Source organism: Pristiophorus japonicus, chromosome 1 (assembly GCF_044704955.1).
Source record: "Pristiophorus japonicus isolate sPriJap1 chromosome 1, sPriJap1.hap1, whole genome shotgun sequence".
NCBI lineage: Eukaryota > Metazoa > Chordata > Chondrichthyes > Pristiophoridae > Pristiophorus > Pristiophorus japonicus.
The window spans coordinates 458,113,976-458,139,097 of NC_091977.1; the positions used below are offsets into that span (position 1 = coordinate 458,113,976).

Below are 25,122 nucleotides of genomic sequence, written 5' to 3' on the forward strand. Positions count from 1 at the left end.
CGCAAATACGGGCAAAAATGGTGTTATGGTGGGTTTAACCCCGAGTGACGTCATAAAAATGTTAACTAAAAAAAATCGTCCGTTACTTGTTCAGGACAGCTATACCCTTGGCAAAACTTGAAATATTAAGTTAGCTCCCAAAAACTCTGATACCTCCAAAAATGTGGCGCTAAATGGTGACGAATTTTGGGCCCCAAGACTTTTTTCGTTTTAATCTTTACAGTTCACATCGCGATGAATATTAAGCTAAGCTACTTGTTCAGTCATATGTGAGTACAGGTACCTGTAGGTGATATGTTTATGATGCCACTTCTGCCCAGTTAATGCGTACCGCTTTCTTCTAATATTAAATCTAACGTTGCTGCCAAACTGGTCAGGCACACCACAGCGGGGCTTCTTCATCCAGCTGTGAAAGATAAAAAAATACATTCTCAAACTTGGTGCATTTGTTCTCCTTTTTAACAGTGACAAGAAAGAAACAACAATATATGCTGTTTTAATTGAAAATCTCCATTGGAGAACCCATGGAGTTTAACACTATGAAAGGAGAATAAAATTCCTCAACTCTTTAAACATACTATATGGGGTCGATTTTAACTGTTCCCTCCAGGCAGAAAATGGGTAGCAGTGGATTCTCTGCATGATTTACATCTCACCCGATATTCTTTTCCATAAGCAACATCAGGCGGGGTGTAAAACAGTATTACAGGCGACTGGCCCCTGCTGCCTGTTTCCTGCCCGCAGGGATAGTTAAAATTGGCATTGTGCATCCTAACATAATTTTTTAATTGTTATTTTTCTTAATAAAACTGATTAGATTTTTAGTCCCTTTTAAAATTAGGCTTTTGGTTTTATCTCAGAAAGACTCCAGTCGGATTCAAACTGAAAATGACCCAGGTGTAATGGCCCTGAAAGTAATTCAATCATATTTATGAATGGATTATATTCGGCCATTTAATCAGTAGATTAGAGCTTCATGTTCTATTCATTACTCATCTGTTCATTCTCCATTCTCCAACTGTCCAAGACTGTCTATTAAATACTCTGGTTGATCACTGCAGTTTTAATGTTTTTTTTTTCATTTTGCTAAATTAAATCAATAATTAAAGAACCTTTCTTTTATTGCTGTGACACCCCTACCACATTCTTGGTGTACTAGTTTAGAGAAGCCTTCAGGTGGATATATTTCATGATGCTAAGTGAAATATAGAACAGAATAAGCCAAAAGCTACAATTTCAGTAATCACCTTTTGAATAATAGTTGTGATTATCTGGCAGAAAAAAAATCTCAATGTAATTTAGAAGTAGTGCATTTAACATCATGATCAATTAAGGATTAAGCCTGGCTGATCCTGCAATAACCATCCACTATTGTATAGTTTCCAGTTGCAACATGCAACACATGCAATAGTTTGGCATGTTTAATTGATTTGATGAAAAAACTCACACTTTCTGGCATGCTGTTTTAATCTAGCCCTCTCCTCACTATTCCTGGCATATTTGTTTGATTTCATAACATTAAACAATAAGAACAACACAACTTATGTTTATATAGTGCCTTTTAATATAATAAAACATCCAAGGTGTTTCACAGGAGCGTTATTAAAAAAGAACAACATCTGACATCGATGTTAGGACAAATGCCCAAAAGCTTGGTCAAAGAGGTAGGTTTTAAGGAGCATCGTAAAGGAGGAAAGAGAAGTAGCGGTGGAGAGATTTAGGGAAGGAATTCCAGAACTTAGGACCTTGGCAGCTGAAGGCACGGTCACCAATGGTGGAGCGGTTAAAATTGGGGATGTTCAATGACCAGAATAGGTCTAGGGGGAATATAGGGCTAGAGGAGATCACAGAGATAAAAAGGGGCGAGCACATCAAGGGATTTGAAAACAAGGATGAGAATTTTACAATCAAGGTGTTACTTAACTGTATATCAGCAAGCACAGGGGAGATGGGTGAGCGGGACTTGGTATGAGTTAGGACGCAGGCGGCAGAGTTTTGGATGGCCTCAAGTTTATGAAGGGTAGAACAAGGGAGGCTAGCCAGGAGTTCACATAGTCAAGTCTAGAGGTGATAAAGGTATGGGTGAGGGTTTTGGCAGCAGATACGTTGAGGCAAAGGTGGAGACGGGCAATATTACAAAGGTAGTAATGGGCAGTCTTAGTGATATGAGGTAGGTAGCTCAATTCATGATCAAATATCACACCGAGGTTGCAAACAGACTTGGTCAGCCTTAGACAGTTGCCAGCGTGTGAGAGCGAATCAATGGAAACAGATTTGAAATATGCTTATTAATTATACTCAATTTTCAAAATATACAACTATGTCTGAAAAGCTGCAATTAATCACTTAAAGGCAGACAGTACTGTTTAAAATAATTAAGTTCACACCACAGCAAAATTTAAACATATTTGAAAAATGAGGAGATATTTAAACAAGACAAACAAAACAAATTCTCACCTCAAGGTGATATCACTATATCACGTGAAAGAAGCAAGAGACAGAACAAAAAATATGAAACCATTAAGATGTCATTATCCACATAATAAAGTGATCTAAAGCAAGTTCTTCATGCACCACAATTACATCAAACCAATAGCCTGATTTTAAACTACCTTATGCTACATCTGCCTTTGTCTGGCAAATTATACTGTCCATTTTTGTAAGCATTCAACACTGATGCTTAAAAATCTAATTTCAAGGTCACATATTTATATTTATAAATGTGGACAAAGCAGTGGACACCTATTGGAACAATAATTTCAACCTATTCATTTTCTTGATGGTGGGGCAAGTGGAGACCTCCATTTATTATTGTGATCTGAATTTGAAAAACTGAATTTTCATATTCATTTCACATTTCTCTTGCCACAACACATACACTTCCAAAGTGATGCACTTGTTCCATCATTATGTCAAATCTAATATCAGAACTTAATATAACATTGGATTGGTTACAGTGAAGTAGAATTGCATATAAATACAATCATTCACTAAGAATTATGCAAAAATACTTCAACTAAAATGATGAGTACCTCTCAGATCATCTAACACTTGTATAGAGCACTCAAAATCCTATCAAACGGCAAATTGTCAGCAGAGTGAGTAAATGCATTGCCTGGTGTGATACTAATCAGGAATGTGTCAGATTCCTGATTAGTATCACACCAGATGTCGGTGGAGAAGGCGCTACAATTGGTCTCGGTCTTCCTCAACTGGGGAGATGATATCTGTTTGGCAGCCAATGGCATCTACTAGACGAGGTTTAGTTGTGATGCCCTGCAGTCAAGTAGACTACCAACAATCACTGTCTAGATTTTCGCATGAATAGCCACTTTGGTGGAGCAGTGGGGGGGCGGTTGGTTGCAAGTCCCCACAGAATTGGGCCTCAGCACAAGTTTCTGCTTCCACGAAAGGAGTGAAGGAAACAAAGAACTTTTCAGATCAGGGTGCGTATGAATAACAGCAGAGTGTGAAGCACTAAACTGACAGCACGCATGTCACTTACAACAGATTTAAACAAGGAGGTTCAGTCACAGACCAATCTTCTGAACAGGGACATGAAGCTTTCTGGATCTACTAAACAATAACTTAATTCAACAGCAAAAGGATGGAAAGGGCCATTGCTATGGTTGCTTTAATATTAACATCGATTTTATTCACAAAGAACATGGTTAGATAAATCTTCCTGTTATTGCACTTGGGCATAAAGGATCAACTGAGTGGAGCATCTAGAGGAAAACTGAGCAGGAAGGTCACATGCCCATCCAAATAATCTGCCCATACCCACTATCACATATGAATAAAGGTCACGTGGGTGAGATACCAGAGGGTGAACATCATCCTGTTGTTAATAAGGTCAGAGAAAGAATGTAATTATTTCACTGCCAATTTACTAAAATGGGCCCAGTTGTTGCCATAATTGAATTCTGTCACTACAACAGTTTCAGCTCTTCCTACAGTTTTCAAGAGGAGGTTACGAAGGATACTGCCACAAACTGTGGCCCTAGATCTTCATTTCTCCCAAGGTTTCACCAGATGTTCTAGAATAAAATCAATGCCCTGAATTTCCTCTATGTCTGTTACGCTGTGGTTATGCCATTATTGTGCTGGAAAGTTACATCATTCACCAGCAGAGGAGGTTCCATTCAAATTTTCCGGGTTTGTTAATTAGCATAAGAACTGGCGTAAGTGCTGGCATGGTTCATGTGAAAACAAGTGTAAACAGCTAAATGCCCAGGAAATTTGAATGTAATAATGGTGTAACTGTTTCAAAGCTCTCTGCAGCCTCCAGTCTTTAGTATAACCCTGGGAATATTTTTTCTCTCAGTTCTGGTCAAATATCTTCACAGCATCTATAACCCATCTCTTTATTCTAGGTTGGCAGAAGAATGGCAATGCAGATGGCACATGTGTCTGCTGGGCAAGCAGGCAGAAGAGGTGGGTGAAGCAGAACAGTGATCTTCTAAGAGGAGAACATTGATGCTCTTTTAGATGAGTTTGAGAAGAAGTACAGTCTCTTGGGACAATGCTCCTCCAAGCTTGGCAGAGCAGTCATTCGTGGCACCTGAAGGGAGATGGCACTGGTGTTCTTGGTCAACTCCCTCACTCCCAGGATAGCAGAGCAATGCAGATTTAAAAATTCAATGATCTCACCACCGTGACCCCCTCCACCATAAGTAGAAGGCCATGACCCTCATGGGGATCCACACCTCCATAGGTGTGTTGGAGGTAGTGGTTGGTGTCACCCTGCTGGGGTCAGGTGGATACCTCAGCATTTATGTCTACATGCCAGCGCTGAATCAGTGTGGCTGCAGATCTAGGGCCTAGGAGAAGTAGCGGCTGAAGTCCTCGTACCTGATACTGACAAACCTTAGGACAGCAGCACATGCCAAGTCTCCAGCAGTCCTTGTCAAAAGATAGTTAGGCACAAGGGGGAAGCACGGTGCTAAGAAAAGTATAATTTGGATGCAAATTAATTGCTTTTCTGTAAATAAAATAAATATTTTGTTTGGCATACACTGTGCAGTTATCTTGTGCTTTGTTACTTTCAGGAAGGCTAGCATTAATTTAGTGCGGACTTTTTCACTCAAGTAATGCTTCATGGCAAAGTCATGGTTGGGCCAAAGTGGTTTGCTATTGTGTCATAATGTAGGATAGGTAAAGAAGATGAGGAGCTGCCACTGTAGTCAATCAGTTGATGAAGTTGCCCTGGCTCTGTGCCTCTGCTGCCTGAGGGTCATGCCCAAGTGGAGGAATTTAGCTGCCCTATGAAATGACATCCATCACCTGCATGATTTTGCATAGATCCGCTGTGGCAGTTTGGAGGGATGCGACTCTGTAAAAGTTGAGGGCTGTTGTCACTTTTAGTTGGCAGAGGTGTCCAATGGCAGCCGTCAGATGCACAGTTTAATGAAGAGGTCCACGTAGGTCTAGTACGGCCTAGACACATCGATGAGGGTTGTTTGAACTGGGTTTCTGTCCTCCGACATGCTCTCTGATTCAACATGCTGCTGCAGCAACTCCTCATCCATTATGATGAAGACAGAGTGGTTTTCCCAAAACCATCCCTTTTCTAATGTTGATCTTAGTGTGGGTTTGGGGTTTGGGGGAGTTGAGAGCCCCAATCATTTTTCTGGGAAGAGAGGACAGCACTATGAAGTGCAAGTGTCAGTGATTAAAAGAATGTGAAGGGGTCAAAAGAAAATATCTTCAAAGTCTGTCTCTCTTTCTCTCTTAGGCAGTCCCCCAGAGCCGAGGATAACATGCTTCCACACTAAAATGAGTTTTAAGGTGGCTGATGAGACCAATGCGGGATCTACAGTCTCTGTCACAGGTGGGACAGCTGGTGGTTGGAGGGACGGGTAGATGGGGTGCTTGATTTGTTGCACGCTCCTTCTGCTGTTTGTACTTGGCTTCCGCGTGCTCCCGGCAAAGAGACTCGAGGTGTTCGGCGCCTTCTCAGATGCTTCTCCTCCACTTTGAGCGCTCTTGGGCCAGGGATCCCCAAGAGTCGGTGGGGGTGTTACATTTTTTCAAGGAGTCTTTGAGGGTGTCCTTGAAGCGTTTTCTCTGCCTTCTTGGGACTTTCCTGCCATGACGTAGTTCGGAGTAGAGTGCTTGTTTCGGGAGTCTAGTATTGGGCATGCGGACAATGTGGTCCGTCCATCGGAGCTGATCGAGGTCAATGCCGCGATGCTGGGGATGTTGGCCTGAGAGAGAATGCTGACGTTAGTGCACCTATCCTGCTAATAAATTTGCAGGATTTTGCAGAGGCAGCGCTGGTGGTACTTCTCCAGTGCTTTGAGGTGCTTACTGTACATAGTCCATGCCTCTGAAGCATATAGGAGGGCTGTGTATCACTACTGCTCTGTAGACTATGAGCTTGGTGCCGGGTTTGAGATCCTGGTCTTCGACTCTTTCCCTCAGGCGACCGAAGGCTGTACTGGTACACTGAGGGTGGTGTTGATCTTTATCATCGATGCCTGTCCTTGCTGATAGTAGGCTCCAAAGGTATGGGAAGTGGTCCATATTGTCCAAAAGCCTGTAATAAGTAAGTGAAACTGGTGCCTTCTTCAGCTCATGAATTTTTGACTTACACTATATCTGAAGGATCTGCTAGACTTATTTTTTGATATACCACTGTAAACCCAGGATACTGCAATATATGCAAATGACCCTGAGGGGACTTTGAGGGGCATAAGATTTGCACTGTTAAAACGATTGAGGAAACTCACACTTAGCACAGTAACGACATAAATGTACTCAAATGTGCTAAAATGCTAATTTCCTGAATCATTTTAGCATAATAATGGCATAATAACAGTGTACGTGCTGAAAATAGTGAGGAAATGCAGGGCCGAAGTGTGGGAGCAGCTAGTTCACTGGATACTGTGTAGAACATCTACATTTGTAAAACCGATTCAGCTACTATATAAGGACAATGATGCTAGCCGCAGATTTTAACATGTCAGATGTGATACTTGCTTTGGATTTTTGGTTCTCCTGAGGATGAAAAGTCACAAGAATAGGCATATGTGCAAAGTTGAACATCATTATATGACCTTCTTCCTGTGTAAATGCAATCAAATAAACATGATTGTCTGTTTCAATCATTTTCACTCAAGTTAATTAAATGGTTTTATGCATGTAACAGTCAGACTGCACCAAAAGCAAAAGATGTGTGAGTGCACCTCCTCCAGCTGGTCTCACACTAAATGTAGCATTGCTACAAATTGGCTGCACTTACTATTCCAATTATATGTAAGTTGCTTCACAGCAATGCAAAATATGCAAGCCAATGGCAATATTATCAGGAGGTTGTTTCTGTGCCATATTAAGCAAAGGGGAGCAAAAGTATATGCATATTTTTTAAACTTTAGGAATGAGAGATTAAATGTTATTCATTTCGGAAAACTCGTTCTGCTATAAACATAAAAACTGAAGAGATTTCAACTTTAAGGCACCTGCAGCTGCAGATTCTCAGGAAAATTCATTGGGCCAGATTTTTCTGTCAAAATTATGGTGAAGCTAATGGCATAAAGGGTAAAGCAACTTCAGGGAAGGAGCAGATGCATGGTTAAGTGCTAATATCCAAAAGCTGCTGATACAAAAGCAAATTACTGCAGGTGCTGGGAATCTGAAATAAAACCAGAAAATGCGAGAAATGCTAAGCAGGTCATCGATCTGAAACGTTAACTCTGTTTCTCGCTCCACAGATGCTGGCTGACCTGCTGAATATTTCCAGCATTTTCTGTTTTAAATCGAAAAGTTGCTGTCTGAATTGCCATCTGCGTCATCACTGACTTATATTGAATGGCGTGAAGTTGATGTATTTGCGCGGTAGATACAAACTAAACTCACCACAGAAAGTTACGCCTTGTCATTACAAGCGTTACTATCCTTTTAACAATGTGATAATTGTTAATTATTGCCAATCAATCTCTCTGGCACTGAAAATTAGCTATAACAAATGCGGAGACCCACTGCTTCAGGTATTAATTGTTGGAGTTTTTAAAAATGCCAAATTTAACATTTAATATTTTACTTTTCTTTTATGTCTCTTTTTTACTCTCTCTCTCTTAATGCAATATTTCTTTCCCTCTCTTTTGGGGAAATTTTAACCCAAAAGAAAAACGGGTGGGTTTGGGTCGGCTGGGAAGTTAAAATGTTAAAGATCTGAATTCCGACCAGAAACTGCCTCCAACCTGCCTACTACATCCAGTTGTAATGGAGGCAGGATGGGGGGGGGGGGGGGGGGGGCGCGGGCAGCTAATACACTGCCAGGAGGTGGATCGCTCATTTACATGTTATAATCAGGATGGCGTGCCTCAGATTTAACCTCTATTTTAAATTTAACAGTAGCTGATCGGGTTTTGCCAGCCTCGTGAAACCCTCCAGCAAATGGATGGTGAAGACTACTGAATCCAGTAGGTAAGTGCCTTTACACTTAGCTCCTGGATCCAGCGTTCCTGCCTAACTGACCCCCTGCAATTAGAGTCCCTCCCCACCATGAGGCCTTTGATTCCCTGTCTAGGTCTCCGATTCACACCTCCCCTTCCCCCAGATCTCTGATCGCCTTCCTGGCCTCTCCCACCAATGCTTCTCCGGCCTTCTAATATTGTCTGCCTTCCTCTCCTTTCTCCTCCGGCCCCCCAATATTATCTGCCTTCGCCCAATGCATCTCCAGCCCACCAACATTATCTGCCTCCCCCCACAGATATTCCTCAGCCTCCCAATGTTGTCTTCCTATCCCCCCCCGCCCCATGTTCCCCGATCAGATCCCCCCCTCCGATGAGGCCCCGGTCCCCCGATGCTCCTCCAGTACCCAGACCAGCCCCCGGTTCCCCAATGCTCCTCCAGATGCCAGAACAGCCTCTGGCCCCACACGATGATCCCTCGGCCTCCTTGTGATGAGCCCCCAGCCACCCCCGATTATCCTCCGGCCCCCCGATTAGCTCCCAGCCCTCTGATGCACCTCCGGCCCTCATGCGATGAGCTCCTGGCCCACATAGAATCCATGTGATCTCTCCCTCCCTCCTTTCTGCAGTCTAATGCCATAGGCCTAGCGTACCCCACCCCCCTCCCCCCGCCCGACCCACACACACACACACCCGCAGCCAGCCAGCTCTGGATGAGAAACAGAGGTTTCAAATGAAAATTACCTGATTTGCCATTGAATTCACGCACTCTAATTTCCACTTCATTTGCCGTGCTTGCTCTGTTTATTTCTCAAAGTTATTGGTTAAGCAGATACCCTGTTGGTTGCCCTATTCACTCAGGTGAGTTCAAATTCCACCATGGCAACCGATGCCGTGTTTCCCTTGTTGTGTCATTATGAGCTCACGTTTCAGCAGCTTTGTGGGCAAAACATTTTTGAGCCGGAGATTGTAGGGACAAGTCTAACTAATGGCAAACACTATTAGGTACTGTTGACTGCTGGGAGAGAATCCAAAGCCTGCAGGAGTTACACGGACAGGACGTACCATTTTTAACACCTTAGCATAAAGCTGCACGTGAAGAGACTCTGAAGTTAAAATAAAGATTTTTTTTTCCTCCGCCAAATACAGAAGGCCTTTCAGGGAATGGTACCATAGTGGCTATGTTACTGGATTAATAATCCAAAGGCCTGGGCTAATGATGCTTAGATGTAAGTTCAAATCCCGCCACGGCAACTGGGGAATTTAAATTCAGTTAGTTAAATAAATCTGGAATGAAAAGCAATTATCAGTAATGGTGACCATGACACTACCGGATTGTCGTAAAATCCCATCTGGTTCACGAATGTCCTTTAGGGAAGGAAATCTACCATCCTTATCTGGTCTGGCCTATATGTGACTCTAGACCCACAGCAACGTGGCTGACTCTTAACTGCCCTCTGAAATGTCCGAGCAAGCCATCCAGTTGTACCAAACTGCTACGAAAAGCAATAATCAGAATAAAACCAGATGGATCTTGTCACTGGCTTCGGTCATGACAGAGGCTCACCAAGCCCCAGAATATCACTGCAGAAGTTCCTCAAGGCAGTGTCCTAGGCCCGACCATCTTCCTCTGTAACCTCATGGTCCAGCATATCCCTCATTCTACCATTACCATCAAGCCTGGGGACCAACCCTGGTTCAATGAAGAGTGTAGAAGAGCATGCCATAAGCAGCACCAGGCATACCTGAAAATGAGGTGCCAACCTGGGGGAAGCTGCAACACAGGACTATGTGCATGCTAAAAAGCGGAAGCAGCATGCTATAGATAAGGCTAAGTGTTCGCACAACCAACGGATCAGATTAAAGCTCTGTAGTCCTGCCACATCGAGTCGTGAATGGTGGTGGACCATTAAACAATTAACGGGAGAAAGAGGCTCCATACCTAGCACAAAGGAAGATGGTTGTGGTGGTTGGAGGTCAATCATCACAGCACCAGGTCATCGCTGCAGAACTTCGTCAGGCAGTGTCCTAGGCCCAACCATCTTCAGTTGTTTCATCAATGACCTTCCCACCATCATAAGGTCAGAAGTGTGGATGTTCGCTGATGACTGCAAAGTGTTCAGTTCCATATGCAACTCCTCAGATAATCTGGAAGTCCATGCCGGCATACAGCAAGACTTGGACAACATTCAGGCTTAGGCTGATAAGTGGCATATAACATTAGCGCTACACAAGTGCCAGGCAATGATTATCTCCAACAAGCGAGAGTCTAACCACCGCCCCTAAACATTCAATGCCATTACCATCGCCAAATCCCCTACTATCAACATACTGAGGGTCACCATTGACCAGAAACATAACTGGACCGGCCACATAGATACTGTGGCAACAAGAGCCGGTCAGAGGCTGGGTATTCTGCGGCGAGTGTCTCACCTCCTGACTCCCCAATGTCTTTCCACCATCTACAAGATACAAGTCAGGAGTGCGATGGAATACTCTCTACTTGTCTGGATGAGTGCAACTCCAACAACCTTCAAGAAGCTTGACAATCGAAACATTTAAGATTATGAGGGGGCTTGACAAAGTGAATGAAGGGAGGATGTTTCCACTGATGGGGGAGACTAGAACTAGAGGGCACGATCTTAGAATAAGGGGCCACCCATTTAAAACAGAGATGAAGAGAAATTTCTTCTCTCAGAGGGTTGTAAATCTGTGGAATTCGCTGCCTCAGAGAGCTGTGGAAGTTGGGATATTGAATAAATTTAGGACAGAAATAGACAGTTTCTTCAACGATAAGGGGATAGGGGGTTATGGGGAGCTGGTGGGGCAGTGGAGCTGAGTCCATGATCAGATCAGCCATGATCTTATTGAATGGAAGAGCAGGCTCGAGGGGCTGTATGGCCTACTCCTGTTCCTATTTCTTATGTTCTTATCCAGGACAAAGCAGCCCATTTGATTGGCACCCCATCCACCATCTTAAACATCCACTCCCTCTACCACCAGCATACCGTGGCTGCAGTGTGTACCATCTGCAAGATGCACTGCAGCAACTCGCCAAGACTTCTTCGGCAGCACCTCCCAAACCCATGACTTCTACCACCTAGAAGGACAAGGACAGCAAACACATGGGAATTTCACCACCTCCAAGTTTCCCTCGAAGTCACACACCATCCTGACGTGGAAGCATATTGCTGTTCCTTCATCGTCACTGGGTCAGAATCCAGGAACTCCCTCCCTAACAGCACTGTGAGCGTTCCCTCACCATACGGACTGCAGCAGTTCAAGAAGGTGGCACACCATGAGCTTCTCAAGGGCAATTAGGGATGGGCAATAAATGCTGGCCTTGCCAGCGACACCCACATCCCTTGAACGAATAAAAAAAAAGCTGCTTCATTAATGACCTTCCCTCCATCATAAGGTTAGAAATGGGGATGTTCGCAGATGTTCAGTTCCATTCAGAACTCCTCAGATAATGAAGCAGTCCATGCCCGCATGCAATAAAACCTGGACGACATTCAGGCTTGGGCTGACAAATGGCAAGTAACATTGGTGCCACACAAGTGCCAGGCAATTACTATCTCCAACAAGCAGGAGTCTAACCACCACCCCTTGATATTCAATGGCATTACCATAGCCAAGTCCCCCACCATCAACATCCTGGGGTCACCATTGACCAGAAACTTAACTGGGCCAGCCACAGAAAAACTGTGGCTACAAGAGCAGATCAGAGGCTTGGTATTCTGTGGTGAGTGACTCACCTCCTCGCTCCCCAAAGCCTTTCCACCATCTACAAGGTACAAGTCAGGAGTGTGAAGGAATACTTTCCACTTGCCTGGATGAGTGCAGCTCTAACAACACTCAAGAAGCTCAACACCATCCAGGTCAAAGCAGCCCACTTGATTGGCACCCCATTCACCATCTTAAACATTCACTCCCTCCACTACCGATGTACCATGGCTGCAGTGTGTACCATCTACAAGATGCACTGCAGGAACTCGCCGAAGCTTCTTCAACAGCACCTCCCAAACCCATGACCTCTAGCACCTAGAAGAGCAAGGGCAGCAAGCGCATGGGAACACCATCACCTGCAAATTCCCCTCCAAGTTACACACCATCCTGACTTGGAAGTATATTGCTGTTCCTTCATCACCGTTGGGTCAAAATCCTGGAACTCCCTCCCTAACAGGACTATGGGAGTACATAAGAACATACATAAGAACATAAGAAATAGGAGCAGGAGTAGGCCATTTCGCTCCTCGAGCCTGCTCCGCCATTCAATAAGATCATGGCTGATCTGATCTTGCCCTTCACCATACAAACAGCAGTGGTTCAAGAAGCGGGCACCACCACCTTTTCAAGGGCAATGAGGGACAGGAATAAATAATAAGAACATAAGAACGGAAGAAATAGGAGCAGCAGTAGGCCATACGGCCCCTCGAGTCTGCTCCGCCATTTAATACGATCATGACTGATCCGATCATAGACTCAGGTCCACTTCCCTGCCCGCTCCACATAACGTAAGAACATAAGAACATATGAACATAAGAAATAGGAACAGGAATAGACCATACAGCCCCTCGAGCCTGCTCCGTCATTCAATAAGATCATGGCTGATCTGATCACAGACTCAGCTCCACCTCCCTGCCTGCTCCCCATAACCCCTTATCCCCATATCGTTTAAGAAACTGTCTATTTCTGTTTTAAATTTATTCAATGTCCCAGCTTCCACAGCTCTCTGAGGCAGCGAATTCCACAGATTTACAATCCTCTGAGAGAAGAAATGTCTCCTCATCTCTGTTTTAAATGGGCGGCCCCTTATTCTAAGATCATGCCCTCTAGTTCTACTCTCCCCCATTAGTGGAAACATCCTCTCTGCATCTACCCTGTCAAGCCCTCTCATAATCTTATACGTTTCGATAAGATCACCTCTCATTCTTCTGATTTCCAATGAGTAGAGGCTCAACCTACTCAAACTTTCCTCATAAATCAACCTCCTCATCTCTGGAATCAACCTAGTAAACCTTCCCTGAACTGCCTCCAAAGCAAGAATATCCTTTCGTAAATATGGAAACCAAAACTGCAAGCAGTATTCCAGGTGTGGCCTCACCAATACCCTGTATAACTGTAGCAAGACTTCCCTGCTTTTATACACCATCCCCTTTAAAATAAAGGTCAAGATTCCATTGGCCTTCCTTATCACTTGCTCTCTCTGCATACTAACCTTTTGTGTTTCATGCACAAGTGTCCCCAGGTCCAGCTGTACTGCAGCACTTTGCAATCTTTCTCCATTTAAATAATCACTTGCTCTTTGATTTTTTTCTGCCAAAGTGCATGACTTCACACTTTCCAACATTATACGCCATCTGCTAAATTTTTGCTCACTCACTTAGCCTGTCTATGTCCTTTTGCAGATTTTTTGTGGCCTCCTCACACACTGCTTTTCCTCCCATCTTTGTATTGTCAGCAAACTTGGCTACGTTACACTCGGTCACTTCTTCCAAGTCGTTAATATAGATTGTAAATAGTTGGGGTCCCAGCACTGATCCCTGTGGCACCCCACTAGTTACTGATTGCCAACCCAAGAATGAACCATTCATCCCGACTCTCTGTTCTCTGTTAGTTAGCCAATCCTCTATCCATGCTAATATAGTACCCCCAACCCCGTGAACTTTTATCTTGTGCAGTAACCTTTTATGTGGCACCTTGTCAAATGCCTTCTGTAAATCCAAATACACCACATCCACTGGTTTCCCTTTATCCACCCTATTCATTACATCCTCAAAGAATTCCAGCAAATTTGTCAAACATGACTTCCCCTTCATAAATCCATGCTGACTCTGCCTGACCGAATTTTGATTTTCCAAATGTCCTGCTACTGCTTCTTTAATAATGGACTCCAACATTTTCCCAGCCACAGATGTTAGGCTAACTGGTCTATAGTGTCCTGCTTTTTGTCTGCTTCCTTTTTTAAATAGGGGCGTTACATTTGCAATTTTCCAATCTGCTGGGACCTCCACAGAATCCAGGGAATTTTGGTAAATTACAACCAATGCATCCACAATCCCTGCCATTACTTCTCTTAAGACCCTAGGGTGCAAGCCATCAGGTCCAGGGGATTTATTTGCCTTTCGTCCCATTATCTTACTGAGTACCACCTACTTAGTGATTGTGATTGTGTTAAGTTCCTCCCCCCCTATAGCCCCATGGCTATCCACTGTTGGGATATTGTTAGTGTCCTCTACCATGAAGACACACACAATATTTGTTTAGAGTTTCTGCCATCTCCATGTTCCCCATTACTAATTCCCCGGTCTCGTCCTCTAAGGGACCAACATTTACTTTAGCCACTCTTTTCCGTTTTATATACCTATTGAAACTCTTGCTTTCTGTTTTTATATTTCGTGCTAGTTTACTTTCATAGTCTATCTTCCCCTTCTTATTCATTTTTTTAGTCATCCTTTGCTAGCTTTTAAAAGCTTCTCAATCTTCTGTCCTCCCACTAGTTTTGACCACTTTGTATACCCTTGTTTTTAATTGGATGCCGTCCTTTATTTCTTTAGTTAGCCACGGATGGCTATCTTTTTTCTTACACCCTTACCTCCTCATTGGAATATCTATTTCTTGAAAGTTGTGAAATATCTCTTAAATGTACACCACTGTTCATCAACCATCCCATACTTTAATCTATTTTCCCAGTCCACTTTAGCCAACTCAGCCCTCATACCGTCATAGTCTCCTTTATTTAAGCTTAGTACGCTGGTTAGAGATCCAACTTTCTCACCCTCCATCTGAATTTGAAATTCAATCATGCTATGATGACTCATTCCAAGGGGATCCTTTACTAGGAGATTGTTTATTAATCCTGTCTTATTGCTGGTCTTGCAGTGACGCCCACATCCCCGGAATGAATTAAAAAAAATTAACTTTAAAAGGAAAATGCCCTCCTATAGCTTGGGCACAAACTGCCTAATTCAATATATTGGAGCAAAATTAAACTGTTCGAAATGAAATTAACAATATCTGAGAGCACAGGAAGAGATCATTTAGCTCACTATTTTTGGAGGATAGATCTCACTTCTTTAAAGTTTTTTTTAATCCTGTCTTCATTCTCCCCATGTCATAAGGTAGGGGTGGATATGAAAATGGCCAATGGTAAATGCATGGGAGTGACCAAGGCCTAGAAATTCGAGTCGGCCGGAAACCTGCCGGTAACTGCACTGGCCAAGACAAACAGCTGCCTGCTGAAAGAGTGCAGGCAGCCCTGTATTCTGGTGTTGCCTGCCTAGTGTACATGCATGGAGTGGAGAACCTGTGGTGCAACGCGCTCTTTCCAGCGCTAAGCTCAGCAGGAAGCAGAAGGTCGCATCTGCAGGCTCGGTGCAGCGTTCTCAGGCAATGTGCTGTGTCGGATCATTTGGTGATGGCTCCTGGGTTTGCTATCGAGTCCACTGATGGCCCTTGTAGAATTGGAGCATTGTGCATTGTGGCACATCATGAGGCACTGCTCCACTTTTACTTTTGCGGACACTTGTCTGGGTCTTGTGTGGGGTCCACAAATAGATGCCAGACTGCCTGATACTCCCACCTTCATTGGCTGCCATAGTTCCACAGATGTTTCACCGAAATGTTCGCTTTGTAGAAGTTTGTGCTCCACCATGATGCTGGAGGGGACCATCTTGTAGCTAGCCTGCTGTTAAATATCGGCTCAGATCTGGAGGGACTGTGACTGGAAACATTACATAAGACTGTAGCACAGATGTCTTTAAACCATTGCATGCGACATCAATGGAAATGCATTTTGAAAAAGAGAAACATGGACTCTTGGTCAGAATTTTACTGGTGTAAATGGTGCAGAAGAGAGTTCAATTCAATGTTTAATAACAACAGACTTTTGGAGAAATCTTGGTGAGAATATTCTGTGAGCCTTTTCAAAGCAGACTTCCAAACTTTGCGTATCATTTTATCAGTTCCTAAACTAGAAAACCCCAATGTATAAAATGTAAATAAGTGCAGCTTGGATTTTTCCTGAGATTATTACAACTATTGTACAGTAGAGTTGATTTTTAAAGTATTTACCTCCTATACTGTTTGACTGACCAGTTTGATTAACGTCCCGCTTCTGATAATTAAAATACTTTCCACGAGTGCTGAAACGGCAGTGCTGCCGACCTGCCGAAAATGGCTGCTGCCGCAGGACCCACTGGAAGCGGGTGTAAGTGAGATGGCCGCCATTTTTTAAAATACCAAAACCGACCTTAACAGCTAGTGCTCATAGCTCTAACTTCTCGGCCTCTATCTTTCCCTGTGGCCTTTGCTCGTTAGTTCCTCATGGCTGAGACAGGTTAATCACTGGGTGTGAAGGAGTGTGAATGTGAACCTATGTCCTAACATTCTGTTGTACAGCACACTTGTGCTCTAATGTAGTGCATCACTACAGTGCCCTTGACTGCACTTTCCAGCTTCAGGCAGGTATGTTCTCGTAAATTAGTTCATCAAAATCAGCTCAACTTGATGCATCAACTTTATTAAAACACAACACTAATTCAAACTCAGATATTATATTAATGGTAGTTTTGGCAAAATGCCAAGTGTATATATCTAAATATGGTTTTCACAGTGTTACTCCATATGACCTATGCTCCATATACCAAATGGGAGGGAGCATCAAGCGCAGACTACTATATAGACTCATGAGCGAAAGTTTTTATTGCCATTTTGTAATAAATAAAAATTAATACTGCTGACCATTTTTCCTTTTAGGGCAGTCAGCTGTTTGTCAAAAATATGTCTTTGTTCTTGTTTCCAATAATATCGTCAGCTAGTCTTAATAGCAGTAAGAAAATGGTCATTCTGCCCTCTATTTTCAGTTATTTTAATGCCAATCAATCTCATGAGTGGTTGAAATGCCTCTTCTCCTATCCTGTATGAAGCAGCTCTGTCTCAATTGTCCATTCAGTTTTGAAGTGTTTTAGGTCTGGAATTTCAGTAGTCCCTGATACTTCTTCAACTTAAATAACCAGGCATCGAAAAATGTTTAAGGCCATTTCCATTTATACTTTTCACTTAAAAAAATGGCAATGAACTTGTTCAATTTTTCAAGAAGTTACCGTTTGCACAGACTAGCAGTTAAATTCTTTAATACTTTTTCACTTTCAAGATACTGACTGTTATTAATGTACCTGGGTATGTCTGGTGTGATGCAACCTTAACATCTCCTAAATTGAGATTATTGAATCGACTGTAAAAATGTGTGTTATGCTATGATATTGCGCAAGCAAATTTCAGTATTACATTTTAACTACTTGGACAAGATGGAATTCAAATTAATTTCCTGGAGATAAACATACTGAATGAGATTTGTGCCTGACTGAGTTTTAGCTAACTGTGACAGCAAGACACCTGTTGCTTGCTTAGAAAAATTTAGGAAAGCTTGACTCAATGCTTTATTATTTTTTTTAAGTTTTTCTTGATTTTCTTCTCTTGAAAGCAGCTTATCACTATGCAACCTGTGGCTGGGAGGGGTGAGATAGTCTGAAAAATTGTACGACCACTGTTCAGGCTGAGGTACGGTTTCAGCAAGGCATGTCAGATATAAGTTTTTCCCTCCCGTCTCACAATTGAACTTCTTGCCATTTTATGCACAGCATCGAATGGCTTGGCCAAGGGTATGAAAAACTCACCCCAATGAGAAAAGTAACTTTGAGGCACACACTGCTCAGAAACTTCAATCCCCCATCTTTTGGTTAGTACTGTAGCACCCAGAAATTAGTCAAGTTTCACTAGTCCACTTATAAAGGCAATGGAGATCATTTGGAGTATTAAAAATAGCAGAGGAAACAGGAGTCCACCATGAGTTTTCAATAAGATATTTTGGGAAGTTTCAAATGCTTGACCTTTAGCTATTCCAATAAAGTTTAGATGAATATATAAAGACTGGAAACTGTCCCAAAAATTCCTATTGTAAAAGTCAAGTTTGATTTTCATCAACAACTTTGGCTTCTCAGGATTGACCTGATCACTGATAGCATTGCGTAGTTCTAACTTGTTATCAACCTCACACTACCTTACCAGTCTTAAAGGTGGCATTTTGTCTTTAAAATTGTGTGCATCTGCACCTTGCTGGTAAATATTTTTATTAGAGCTTAGGTTTGTCTGGATGTTGGTTGTGCACAACCATGGAACGGAAAAACAGCAAACCCTTGATCTGTATAATTGAAAGGTACCTACTGAATATAAATGACAGTTCCTGCTACATCCAAACACTCTATAACCACTACATTAATAAGAGGCATTTTCCCTTAAGGTGCAATGGAGAAATCTTATATTTTCTGGTATTATTGAAAATGACAGCAATGTTGCTCTGCAAATTACAAGCAGGAGTTGATCAACTTCTTCTGGCAGACGTAGCACTTGTGAGCTGGTGCTAGCTGAGGGGGAAAACAGACGTTCCTTACTCTATTGTATTTGCATCCAAAGTCCCCGTAACTTTAATTCCATAGAATTGCTGCATAGCAGCTACAGCTGAGTGCATGGACTGTGAAGACCGCAACACTGACATTCTGGGTTCACTAGCTTGAAGATAGCCGTATTTCTGTAACCATATCTGTAAAAAGAAAGAGAGATGCCAATTGATCAGTTCATTACAGCCATTGAAAAAACGTCCAAAGAAATCGCATTTACAAAAACCCATACATTTCTGAACAATGGTGGCATAGCATTTTATAGCACCCATAGGAGACATTGCTGAATGGTAGGAACAAAATGCTGGAGATGTTGGAGATCGGAAACAAAAACAGAAAATGTTGGAAACACTCCAGGTCAGGCAGCATCCATGGAAAAAACAGACAAGAAGTTTCATCACTATTGACCCAAACTCTTGAATTCTGAGTTAAAGGTTGAAACTCTAAACGTCTTGTCTGTTCTCTCCACGGATGTCTAACTTGCTGAGAATATCCACCATAATCTTAGAATCAGAACTAAGAGCAATCCCGGAAAATCATTCTTCATACAATGGGTAGCAAGACACACTCTACCGAGGATTATGGATGCAGAATGAATTAAGTTGTTTCAAAGGGAAATGCTCGCTTGATAAGTAAGGATATTATAGGCTTATGGAAAGGACAAGGAATTGGATTAAAAGGCGAAACGTGCCAGGATAACAAAATGGTGCAGCAGGCTTGATGGGCCAAAAGCCTACTCGTATTCCTATATAATACAAAATGATTTAAAATGAACCTTCAGTTATGTATTATGACAAACTATGATGCAATGCAAATTACATTATGCTATAAATTGAAGTGGTCCAATATAAGTAACAAGACTATTAAGATGGACTGATATAATTGCACAGTTATGAAATGACACTTTGAAAAGGTTTACAGTTACAACATTTTTGTGGAGAAAACATATTGATCTGTTTCAACAGTGGACGTGTTAAAAAGAAATCAGCGGAGATTTTCCTCTGGTTTGTACTCAGGGATTGCTCAGTTCTCGGCTGCAAAGGATTGACAAATGAGGCTGAGATCTGTAACAGCATCGCTGGTGTTTTCCTCAGGGCTCCTCTCGCTGCACTGCTGTAACTTCAGCTGAGAACCAATGAAAACCTCGTTTACATGCATAAACAGGATTCTCCCACAGGTGGTGCAACAGAAGCAACTTTAAAGTAATTCACCCCCAGGTCTTCACCCTCTTTGCATTGCATATGTTGGGATTTCCTCCAATTTTGGAGGGGGAAGCATTTGATTCCCATATAGTGAGGCAGGAGTGACATTGTGGTGCCCCCTGCTACATTTTTCTCTTCCAACAGGAAGGGCGCCCAGAAGAATTAGGCATTTTGCTTTGTGCTCAGTCCCACTCCGATCAGAGGATCCACCAGGGGGAAGGCAGCAAGACAAGCAGCCCAGAAAAAGTTTAGTATTTTTTTCCAGGTACTCAAGAAGATCTTAAGAGCTGTTTTGGGGCTTGTAGTTGGCAGGGATTACCACTAGTTCAAGTCTCTGCGGTGTACTGAGGCTGTTGAGTTTCAGTCTGCAATTCTGGTGATGCGCATTAGGGAAAAAGATAGGCTCATTCAATTTACCTGCAGCCAGAAATACAGGCAGTTTTAGATCATCGCATGTCAGGTGAAGGGGTTCAAGTCATGTTAGGCAAAGGAGGAGGGAGGAAAATCAACCCTATTATTCACATGCACAGTTTTTTAAAGTCAGGAAGACACATAGCTGGGCAAAGTGACTGTGGAAGAGTTCGCAAAATGACTGAGGGACGCACTCCCAATGGTGACGCAGAGGGAGCAGTGATCTGGACTCAGAGGAGCAGAAGTTATGGGCTGAGGCATATAGCAATCAGATCATTCAGCTCAGCCTGAGCAAGCGACCAGGGAAGTTGGTGGAAGAGGCACTCATCGCAGAATATCCAGCCTCTGACCTGCTCTTGTAGCCAAATTATTTATGTGGCTGGTCCAGTTGAGGTTCTGATCAATAGTGACCCCCAGGATGTTTATGGTGGGGATTTCAGCGATGGTAATGTCATTGAATGTCAAGTGGCAGTGGGTTGACACTCACTTTTGGAAATAGTTATTACCTGGCACTTGTGTGGCGTGAATGTTACTTTTCAACTTATCAGCCCAAATCTGAATGTCATCCAGATTTACATAGAATTACGGAGGATATTAACAACATAAGAAATAGGAGCAGGAATAGGCCATTTGGACCCACGAGCCTGCTCCACCATTCAATAAGATCATGGCTGACCTGATCATGGACTCAGCTCCACTTTCCTGCCCGCTCCCCATAACCCTTTACTCCCTTATCACTCAAAAATCTGTCTATCTCCGCCTTAAATATATTCAATGACCCAGCCTCCACAGCTCTCTGGAGCAGAGAATTCCATGGATTTACAATCCTCTGAGAAGGAATTTCTCCTCATCTCAGTTTTAAATGGGCAGCCCCTTATTCTAAGAGTATGTTCCCTAGTTTTAGTTTCGCCTATGAGTGGAAATATACAACACAGAAACAGGCCATTTGACCCACCCAGTCCATGCCAGCATTTATGCTCCACTTGAACCTCCTCCCGTCATTCCTCATCTAACTTTATCAGCATAACCCTCTATTCCCTTCCCCTCATGGTTATCTAGCCTCCCCTTAAATGCATCTGTATTATTCACATCAACCACTCCCAGTAGTAGCAATTTCCACATTCTCACCACTCACTGCGTAAAGATGTTTCTTCTGAATTCTCTATTTGATGTCTTGGTGACTATCTTATATTGATGGCATCTAGTTTTGTTCTTCCCCACAAGTGGAAACACTCTCTCTGTATCTACTCTATCAAAACCTTTCATAACATAGAAACATAGAAATTTACAGTGCAGAAGGAGGCCATTTCGGCCCATCATGTCCGCGCCGGCCGACAAAGAGCCACATGGCCCTCGGTTAGCAGCCCTGAAGATTACATATAAATATATGAACACTGAGCAATGGCGAACAGGTAATGAGCATCCGGCCCAAACAGTCCGCCACAGACAGCTGTGATACCCCATATATCGCAACATTTTACACTCCACCTCATCCAGAGCCATGCGATCTCCTGGAAGAGATAAAAACCTAAGCCAATTGGGAAAAAAATCTGGTAAAATTCCTCTCGGACCCATCCAGGTGATCGAAATGAGTCCAGGAGATCACTCTGGCCATATTAGATTCCCTAAAGTACTTCCCATCGTATCTGCGCCAGCCAACAAGATGTTATCCAGTCTAATCCCACTTACCAGCTCTAGGTCCGTAACCCTGCAGGTTAGGGCACTTCAAGTGCCCATCCAAGCACCTTTTCAATGTGGTGAGGGTTTCTGCCTCTACCAGCTTTCCAGGCAGTGAGTTCCAGACTCTCTGCATGAACAAGCTTCCCCTCAAAATCCCCTCTAAACCTTTCATCAACCACCTTAAACGTATGCCCCCTCATAATTGACCCCTCCACCAAGGGAAATAGGCCCTTGCTATCTACCATATCCAGGCCCCTCAACATGTTGTACATCTCAATGAAGTCTCCCCTTAGCCTCCTCTGTTCTAAGGAGAACAAACCCAGTCTATCCAATTTGTCCTCAGAGCTAAGATTCTCCATTCCAGGCAGCATCCTCGTAAATCTCCTCTGCACCCTCTCCAATGCAATCACGTCTTTCCTATAATATGGTGACCAGAACTGCACGCAGTATTCCAGCTGTGGTCTAACCAGTGTATTATACAATTTAAGCACAACCTCCCTGCTCTTGTATTCTATGCCTCGGTCAATAAAGGTAAGGATTCTGTATGCCTTCTTAACATCCTTATCACCTGGCCTGCTACTTTCAGGGATCTGTGGACAAGCACTCCAAGGTCCCTTTGTTCATCTACACTTCTAAATGGCCTACCATTTAATGTGTATACCCTTTCCTTATTTGCCCTCCCCAAATGCATTACCTCACACTTCTCCGAATTAAATTCCATTTGCCACTGTTCTGCCCACCTGACCAGTAGATTGATATCCTTCTGCAGTCCATGACTTTCCTCTTCATTATCAACCACACAGCCAATTTTAGTGTAATCTGCAAACTTCTTAATCATACTCACTATATTCAAATCTAGATCATTGATGTATACCATAAAAGCAAGGGACCCAATACTGAGCCCTGCAGATCCCCACTGGAAACATCCTTCCAGTCACAAAAACATCAACCATTACCCTTAGAAAATGTTTCGATACATGGGGTATCGCAGTTGTGTGGGATGGACTGGTTAGGCCAGATGCTCTTTACCTTTCTGCCATTAATCAATGCTCATACGTTTATATGTAACCTTCAGGGCTGCTGACCGAGGGCCGTGTGGCTCTTTGTCAGCTGACATGGACACGATGGGCCGAAATGGCCTCCTTCTGTGCTGTAAATTTCTATGTTGCTATAATTTAATTTTGTTAGGCTAGATTTTCCCCAAGCAGTTTTTTCGGCGCACTTACCATAAATGCACCGGCTTTGTGCGCTGGAAACAACGCCGAAAAAATGTGCCCCCGTTCTGGCCACTCTGCTGTGCATCCCGGGTCCTGGCGTGGAGTTTCTCATGTGGTGGGGGGCGGAGCTACAGTCCTGCACAGCAAACACTGCCGGCACCGTTGCACGTGCGCGCTAGAGTATGCGCGCATGTGCAATAGCTCATTGCAGCCTGACGCTGTGTGGGAGGGGCCGAAGCACGCCGTCCCTATCTCGGGCCGAATGGCCTGCCGCACACTCTGATATCGAAGGATCGCATTGGAGTAATGGAGTCTGGAGATGATGAAGAGACATGTGAGTTTTAGTGGCAGATGGGCTGTGGCCCTTTTGACAAGGGCGGGGGAGCGGGACTAGCTGAAGTGCTCTTGCAGAGAGCTGGCACGGGCTCGATGGAGCATTGACTTGGTGCAGAGCAAGGATGGCAAGGAGAATTCACAGGATACCGGAGAGGAGAGCATTGACAGCCAAAAGTGCCCAGTGTGTGAGATCATCTTCCCGCTCAAACTGGAGGACTTTGATTTTGAGCAGCACGTTGTGAAGCACTTTGTAACCTTTCCTCTCCCTCCCCCCTCCCGATGCCGCCAAGACCAAAATGGCATAAATGGCCAAAAGTGGATTAAGTCTACGGGAACGCTCCCTTTTGAAAAAAAAAACTGAAGTAAAAAAAATCTAACCTAAGTGACTTACTCTGGAGCAAATATTGTTGGGAAAATGGCATTTTTTAACTTACGCCAGAAAAAACAACTTACTCCAAAAATATTGGAGCAAGTCATGGGGAAAATCGGGCCCATAGTTCCTAATTGTTTTTTTGACTTCTCTCCTAATCCCTTCATATTCTTCCTTATCATGCACTTCCCTGCTGTCTATGTACTTAATGTATGTCCACCTATTCTGTCTCCCTGGCAAATACTGAAGCAAAGTAATATTTAATATTTCTGCTATCTCTCTGTTACTGCCTGTGATATTATTCCGTCAATCACTTAGTGGCTCTATTCCCAACCCTTTCCTCTTTTTTATTTATGTGCCTGTAAAATATCTTGCTATTTTGTTTTATGTTCCTTGATCATTTAATTTCATAGTTTCTTTTTGCTTAATTGTTTCTTTTGACTTCTCTCCTTGTCTCTTCATATTCTCCCTTATCATGCACTCCCCTGCTGTCCATGTACTTAGTGTATGCCTCTTTCCTTACCTTCAATTTTTCTCATGTCTTTATTCATCCATGGTGTCTCATTAGTGTTTAGCTTGTTCTTGTATTTTAGCAGAATATATGTTTCCTGCACTCTGTTGTACACTGTTTTAAATGTTTCCCACTGCTGTTCTACATCATTATTTGCCAATATTTGTACATTTTATTTTCCCAAGTTCTTTTCTCAGCACTAAAAATGTGGCTTTGATGTCCTTCTCAATTATTATCTTAAAGCGTGTTATATTATGGTCACTATTGCCGAGATGTTCCCCTACTTTTACTTCTTTTATCTGCTCTGGTTCATTCCCCATTACTAGATCCAAAAACAAATCCTCCCTTATTGGGCTTCTTACATATTGGGTTAGAAAGGAGTCCTGTACACATTGTAGGAACTCTGTTTCCTTATCCCCTTTACCCATCTCTTCTGGCCAATTAATATCAGGGCAGTTGAAATCTCCCATGATTATTATTCTACATTTTTTACTCATTTCCCTAATCTATTTGCATAT

The 25,122-nt window shown here is 43.0% G+C and overlaps 1 protein-coding gene across 2 annotated transcripts in view; it reads right to left on the reverse strand.

Moving 5' to 3' along the window:
• LOC139276174 (matrix metalloproteinase-16-like) overlaps positions 1 to 25,122 on the reverse strand; it is a 421,723-nt gene that overhangs the window by 248,398 nt on the left and 148,203 nt on the right. For both annotated transcript variants that reach the window (XM_070893755.1, XM_070893764.1), the window contains exons 2-3: positions 18,872 to 19,020; positions 284 to 406 (exon numbers count right to left, since the gene is read on the reverse strand). In XM_070893755.1, the coding sequence (XP_070749856.1) occupies positions 284 to 406; positions 18,872 to 19,020 (272 nt within the window). The remainder of the gene's footprint in view (positions 1 to 283; positions 407 to 18,871; positions 19,021 to 25,122) is intronic.